The 7,649-nt window shown below is 33.7% G+C and overlaps 1 protein-coding gene across 7 annotated transcripts in view; it reads left to right on the top strand.

Moving 5' to 3' along the window:
- The first annotated feature begins 2,732 nt into the window (after positions 1-2,732).
- The window catches only part of LOC105641706 (Pentatricopeptide repeat (PPR) superfamily protein), a 6,333-nt gene continuing 1,416 nt past the window's right edge, over positions 2,733-7,649 (top strand). For 3 of the 7 annotated variants that reach the window (XM_089719101.1, XM_089719106.1, XM_089719102.1), the window contains exon 1: positions 2,733-5,924. In XM_089719101.1, coding sequence (XP_089575227.1) covers positions 2,939-5,662 — 2,724 coding nt within the window. In that variant the 5' untranslated portion in view covers positions 2,733-2,938 and the 3' untranslated portion in view covers positions 5,663-5,924. Of the gene's footprint in view, positions 5,949-6,879; positions 7,564-7,649 lie in introns of all 7 variants that reach the window. The other 4 variants (XM_089719103.1, XM_089719107.1, XM_089719105.1 and 1 more) reach the window with 3 other exon arrangements.

The raw sequence follows: 7,649 nt of genomic DNA, 5'->3' as shown, positions 1-7,649 counted from the left end.
TTATAAACAACATGCAAATAACGACAATTTGATTTGAATTAATTGATATTTGAAGTTTTGGCCCTTAAATAATACAATTTTCATACAGTTTAAAAGAAAAAATGATTAACATGGTTATATCATAATTTTTTAATGTCCTTATATTAATGGTGCATGAATTAATGAATATTTAATTTTTGAACACAATAATTAAGACAATTATACTATTTAGCTTCCACTCAAATATATATATATATATATATATATATATATATATATATACTACTTAGTTTCATTTTTTTTTTTTTATGTTTTAACAAATTAGTGGCAAGGATGGTGTTGGGGCAAAAATCTTTCTTAATGGCTAAGCATGCATGCAAATTGCAATGGAGAATGAAACAAATTTGAGATACGTGGAAAGGAGCATTGATTGCAAGTGAGATTTTAGGGCTACATTTATTCGCTTAATTTAATCACTTTTCTTTTTTAATAAAAGAGCTGTTTTTAAAAGAGCTACTTTCTTTAATATCTTTAATAAAAAAAACGATTTTTTTTTTTCTCTTTAAACAAGAAAGAGGTAAGCAAAAATAAAGAAAAAATATTGGAAAAAATTTTCTATCATTTGTATTCTTTTTACTTTCTAAATATGAACACGAGAATACACCAAAAGAATTGACTGCTGAGCCGTATAAGTTACGAAACTCTTTGGAAATGAGAGAAAATAAAAATATTGAAAGGAGGAAAATAATAAAGAATTGTCATTTTTTTCCATAATTATTTTTTACTTTTATGTTTGAATATAATAATGAAAAAAAATTATTTTTCCTAGTTTGAAAAAGGTAGAATAATGCTATGACAAGTAGGCATAGCCACCGAACCGGAATCGAATCGTACTGGAGACGAACAGGGCCGAAACCGGTGGTTCAAAATTTTAAACCAGAATCGGCGGTTTCAGTCCGATTCGAATCAAAATTTTTCTATTTTTATTTTCAAAATGATAATCAGTTAGCATATTTTATACATCTCTAAAAGTTTCAATAACATTATACTACATGATATACTTTATTTAAGATTTTTTTTTTACACTTTACTTTAAAAAGTTAAAAATCTAAAAAGTAAAATGGTAAAAAGAAAAGATAAATATTTAGTCTAAACTTATATTATTTTTAACTTTTTTTTCTTACCCTTTTAAAATTTTTGCTAAGTTTAAAATTACATTCTTTTAAAGCATTTTTCAAAATTTTCTTATAATTTATAACATTTAAACAAAATAAAGTGATAATTTATTTGATTATTTTGTAAAATTAATTAATTTTATTCCGTATGAGTATAAGCATTCTAAAATTTATTGAAAATAAAATTCACCAATATTTTTTAAACTCATATTAATATGTAGGAAAGAAAGATGTAACATTAAAATCGATTTAAAAAAAATCATATATTGCCGGAAATCGTGAACGGAACCGGACAGAAACCAACGGTTTAAGGGCCAATTCAGGTTCAACATTTTAAAAAATTTGAACCATCAGTTCCGTGAGCCGGAACCAATGGTTCAATGAACTAGCCATGCCTAATGACAAGTCATCGACTTTGATTGACATTAGTCAAAATTATATGCTTTCTAATACAGACTTTATTATTAGGGACCGTCCCTCCCTTGCAGTTGATTGACATTAGTCAAAATTATATGTTTTCTAATACAGACTTTATTATTAGGGACCGTCCCTCCCCTGCAGATATGTTTAGTAAAGATCGAATTCGAAAGCACTTCTCATATGTTCATTATGCGATGCCAACTGAGTCACAAACCATAGGTAGATGTTTTCTAAATTTTTGTTATCAGACGTTGAAATCTTGCACCTTATTTCGGATGTATTTGGAGTTTTGGACAGACAAAAGAGAATTTCCTGATTCTATGTTTACATATGCATTTGTTACTGTATATACTTTCAGAGAAAGTCATCGATGTGCTCAATTGAATAGAACAGGGTTACATATTTATACGTCTACAGTAACAATCAAATCCATGAGCCCTAATAAACATATCTATCCTAAACTTTTCATATTTTTAATTGTGTTCTATGTTATTTTTTTTAATAATTGAATTTGAAATTGAAGATTTAGTATCAATTTTACCACGAGGCAAGATTGAAAACCAATTAATGTCGTTTTTACATTAATTAAAAGGGTAAATATCAAAATGTCTTTAAATTTAAAATATCATATCGCTAAATTGATTTGATCAAAGTTAATTAGATTTTAACTTAGCACTTTATGAACTAGGTTGGATGTATCGGGAGGCTTGATAGACTAAAGTTAGATGTTTAGTTATATTAGGATTTTTTCAGATTTTAATAATTTGCCCATAAAAAAGAACATTTGACTATTAAGTGAATCCATTACTAATTTTAATAAAAATCAAATGGACTTCAATCTAAGACATTAACATATTAGGTATTTTGCCAAACGACACATTATAATATTTATTTCTCCTGCCTTCCGTCGTTAGATTTTTACGCGCAGTCGTTGGACGATCACTTGATGCTCCCTCGAGTTTTGTGACGAGTATGATCCGTACCGTAGTTTAATACTAACAGATTACAGAATATAGATAAGCACCAGACGACAACTCGGTTGAGTTCTCGTTGTATGTATTGGACCCGTGAATTGGAGGCTGCTTGATCGGTTCAAGTCGAGCCCAATTTTGTCTTTTGGACTCAAAATGGTAAAGCAGGGCTAGCCCAAGATCGGAAGATCCTCGAACTCTTCTTCAGCCGCTGCTGCGCAGTGCGTCCTGAGCCACCATTTCCACTTTTCCAGGTTTCTTGAAGAGAATAAACTCTGTTTCTCCTTTCACTGTTGTTCGGCTCCCTCTGATCCAAAATCAACCAAAATGCACCGAAATACCTGAGAACTCACCTCCATTAATGGAGACCTCACCGGAATCCGATTCTCCAAGATGAGAAAATCAACGGCCATTATTCACACGGGTGAGTTATCGATCCTCCTTCTTCACCATCACCTCCTCAAAAGATCCTTTTCCATATCCTCAACCGCTTCTCTTCAGGTAGACCCTGACCCAACTGATCTCTTTTCTCAGCTCCTCTCTATCCTCTCTCATTCAAATTGGCAGAAACATCCTTCTCTTCGCAATCTAATTCCAAGCATCTCTCCTTCTCATGTATCTTCTCTCTTCGCTAATAATCCAAATCTCGATCCCCAATTAGCTCTCAGGTTTTTCCAATTTATAGCGAGAAAACCTGGGTTTAAGCATAGCGTCCAATCTCATTCTTTCCTTCTACACATTTTGATTAGAAATAGATTTTTTGGTGTTTCTGAAAAAATACGTATTTCCATGATTAAAAGTTGCGTTTCTGTTGATGATGTGCAGTTTGTGCTAGATTCTTTAAGGGAAATGAATAGAGATGATAATGACAATAAGTTTAAGCTCAGTATTAGAACCTATAATGAGCTATTAATGATGTTATCAAGGTTCTTAATGATTGATGAGATGACGAGAGTTTATGCTGAGATGTTGATTGACATGGTTCCACCGAATATATACACCTTAAATACTATGGTTAATGCTTATTGTAAGATCGGTAATGTAGTTGAGGCTGCTTTATACGTGAGTAAGATTTTGCAGGCGGGTTTGAGGCCTGATACTTTTACTTATACTTCATTGATATTGGGGCATTGCAGGAATAAAGATGTAAATGCTGCATATGGTGTTTTTAAGATGATGCCAAAAAAGGGTTGTCGAAGAAATGAGGTTTCATACACGAATCTTATACATGGGCTTTGTGAGTCTGGAAGGATTGATGAGGGTATTAGTTTGTTTAAGAGGATGAAGGAAGATGATTGTTGTCCGACTGTTCGTACTTACACAGTGATTATAGATGCATTGTTTGAAAACAATAGGAAATTGGAAGCTATTAATTTGTTTAATGAAATGAGGGAAAAAGGTTGTCAGCCAAATGTTCATACTTACACTGTGATGATTGATGCCGTGTGTAAAGAAGGAAAGCTTGATGAGGGCAGACGAATTCTAAATGAGATGATGGAGAATGGGTTGGTTCCAACTGTGGCTACTTACAATGCTTTAATTGATGGATATTGCAAGGGGGGTATCATGGAGTCAACACAGGAAATTTTGGATTTGATGCACTCAAATAATTGTCACCCAAATGAGCGCACATACAATGAATTGATATATGGTTTTTGCAAAAAGAAAAATGTGCACAAGGCAATGGCATTGCTCGGTAAAATGCTTGAGCATAGGCTGACACCAAGCCTTGTTACATATAATTCCTTGATCATTGGACAGTGTAAAATAGGTCATTTAGATAGTGCTTATAGGTTGCTTGATTTGATGAAGGAAAATGGTCTGGTTCCTGACGAGTGGACTTACAGTGTTTTTATAGACACTCTTTGTAAAAATAAGAGGATAGAAGAAGCTTATATTTTATTTAAGTCTCTCAAGGAGAAAGGAGTAGAAGGAAATGAAGTGATATACACCGCATTAATTGATGGGTATTGCAAAGCTGGGAAGATAGATGATGCTGAGTCTTTGCTACAAAGAATGTCTGCCGAGGACTGTTTGCCTAATTCATCTACTTACAATGCCCTTATAGATGGGTTTTGCAAAGAGAGAAGAGTGAAAAAGGCTTTGTTCTTGTCGGAAAATATGGTACAGAAAGGAGTGAAGCCCACAGTTTCCACATATACAATTCTTATTGTAGCAATGTTGAAAGAGGGTGATTTTGAGCATGCTAATAGGCTTTTTGCTCAAATGGTTTCTTCAGGACACCAGCCTGATGTTTATATTTACACAGCGTTTATTCATTCATATTGCAGCTTAGGGAACTTAAAAGAGGCAGAGGATGTGATGGCTAGGATGATTGAAAAAGGTATTATGCCTGATGCACTGCCTTACACATTGTTAATTGATTCATATGGATGTTTGGGATTATTAAGTGAGGGATTTGATGTTCTAAAGCGCATGTTTGATAAGGGTTGTGATCCCTCTCATCATACTTATTGTTTATTAATCAAGCATCTTTCAAAGGAAAAGCTAACAAAGGCAAGCAACAATGTGGGGCTTGATTCAGTTCCAAATGTCTCCTTTGTTGATGTTGCTGATGTGTGGAAGACAATGGAATTTGAAACTGCTCTGCAACTTTTTGACAAGATGCGGGAACATGGTTGTACACCTAACCTTAACACTTACACAAAGCTTATTGTGGGACTTTGCAAGGTGGAGCGTATGGAAGTGGCCCAAAGGTTATTAGATCATATGAATGAAAGAGGAATGTTCCCCAGCGAAGATATTTATAATTCTCTTCTCAACTGTTGCTGTAAGCTTGGTATTTATGGGGATGCAGTGAGACTGGTGGATGCTATGGTGGAGCATGGTCATTTACCTCTTCTAGAGTCTTTGAACTTGCTCATCTGTGGGTTATATGATGAAGGGAATAAAGATAAGGCTAAAGCAATTTTCTGTAATTTGCTTCACTATGGGTATAATAATGACGAAGTAGCTTGGAAAATTCTCATTGACGGCTTACTTAGTAGAGGCCTTGCTGATAGATGCTCTGAATTGCTGGGCATCATGGAGACAAAAGGCTGCCAGATTCATTCGCAGACATACAGAATGTTAATTGAAGGACTTGATGAGACGTAATCCTTGGTATCATTTCTGTTGAAGCTGTCATTTACATGGAGAAAAGTGTTTCCAATTCCATGTTGAATTACTGTTATATACAGATGGAATTTCAGGTTATTTTGACATGCAATCTCAAAATAAATACTTGGGATTATAATTATTGGTTTCAAGACTCTGCCATAGCCTGATACTGAGGGAGTGCCTGTTTTATGGGACGCAAACTGCTGGATGTAGCAGTAGAACCAAGTACATAAAGGAAATCTTCGACAAATATCAGGAGGCAAGTGTTCAGTAACCTTCTCAGGTTCCTTTTTTTTTCCCATTTGCTTTCCAAATATCTTTTCTTTTTTTCTAGAAGAATATCATAAGAGGAATTAAAATGGAAGTAAATGATCGGGTATTATGTTCTTGGAGGTTTAGTAAATAGCACACATTATTAGCATATGGTATTTCGAAGGACAATAATTTGGCTATTTCAGGTTAATTTTCAAGCCATGAGATGTTATTACTTACATTAGTACTTGGCAATTTTTGCAATAGATGGATGTCTCATTTAGCGTCTATATGCTATTTCCTTTGTTGATTAATTACTTTAGTGAGAAAAAAAAAAAAAATATCTTTGAGCTTTCAGCTGCTTAGTTTAGGTTGCTACCATTTGATGGAAATACTTTAGTGTTTTTGAGATTGGTTGTTTACAGTTCTAAATTTGGATAGTTGGAATATTCGTGTTAATGAGTGCTGAGAATTTCTCCTAGACTGCTGGACACAAACTTTGCAGGATCTTTATGCATATTGTCAAAACATCTTTGAAAGCGGAATGCAATTTGGAGAATATCATAAAAATTCAATGTGGAATTAGGTTGCATCAATGGTATACTTCATTTATTTATTTTTTTGGTCGGAGCCTGCAATTTGAGACACCTTGTGCACCAGGACACCCTTTTTTTGCTTTGAATAATCATACAAGTTAATAGGGTTTTAACAACATAGAAATTAGGGTTAAAGCTTAGTTGAAGAACTTTCATAAAAAGGAGCTATGGCATTATAGCAACAGATATATACTATCAACCTTGATTACAGATATATTTGTCTGTTAGTTATAAAGATGCTTTCTAGTTTCTCCTGGATATCAAATGCTGGGTTTTTGAGGAAAATACAGCTAGAAAACTTGATATTTTACGTTGAGGAAGAAAAGGAGCTTTGGCTAATATGACTTTTGATAATGAATCTTGCAGCCAAGGTGTGTGAGCTGTAGTGCCAATCCTGTTGTTTAGACGATAAGGTTTTTCTGACTGAACTCCAGTACCAATTTATTAGAATGCGTAATTCTTGCAATCAAAGTGTTTATTTATTTATTTTTTAACACCAGTGTTGCTTAGTTATGATTTTGAGTGTACTTATCCGAAAAGAAAAGCTGTTAGCTGATTTTGCTATAACAAAGTTCCGGTGCTTTTTCTTGTTCAATTTGACATAATCTCTAATGTCATTGTGAGATCTCTGATTCTTAGGCAAGTAGCGTAGTTAAAATAGAATGATAAAATTCTGTTAGTATTAACAAAAGACATTAACATGAAGATGAGTGTAACGTTTAGGATGGGAAAAATACTTAATTATCTAAGATACAAAAACGTTTGGAGCGAGATTAGTCTTGGAAGCAGCAACTAGGAAATGGGAAAACCAAAGCAATCAATGTGGAGGCTTTCTCTCGTACACTTCCTGTGTATTTAAGCTCACTGTCTAGGATAATTTTATAATGGTGTATTTTGTTTGGTGAGGACTGATGTGGGAGGAGGGGATGAAAGGATTCAGCCTTACCTTCAAAAGCTTGTCTACAATTGAGGAGGAAAATGAAGGGAATATAAAAGAAAGAAAAATTTATAACATAGTTGTGTTGGACTGCAAAGTTTTCCTTAGATAAGGTGCAAGTTATAGTGTAAGATAAACTCATTTAAGTTTTAATAGTTTTCTGATCTGATCTTTGTGATTATTCTCATTTGCTTCTTCA

The sequence above is a fragment of the Jatropha curcas genome, chromosome 3, assembly GCF_041381405.1.
Source record: "Jatropha curcas cultivar XTBG-Jc1 chromosome 3, XTBG_Jcur_1.0, whole genome shotgun sequence".
In the NCBI taxonomy this organism is placed as follows: domain Eukaryota; kingdom Viridiplantae; phylum Streptophyta; class Magnoliopsida; order Malpighiales; family Euphorbiaceae; genus Jatropha; species Jatropha curcas.
The sequence above is the reverse complement of the archived record's forward strand: the minus strand, read 5'-3'. Positions and strand labels throughout refer to the sequence as shown.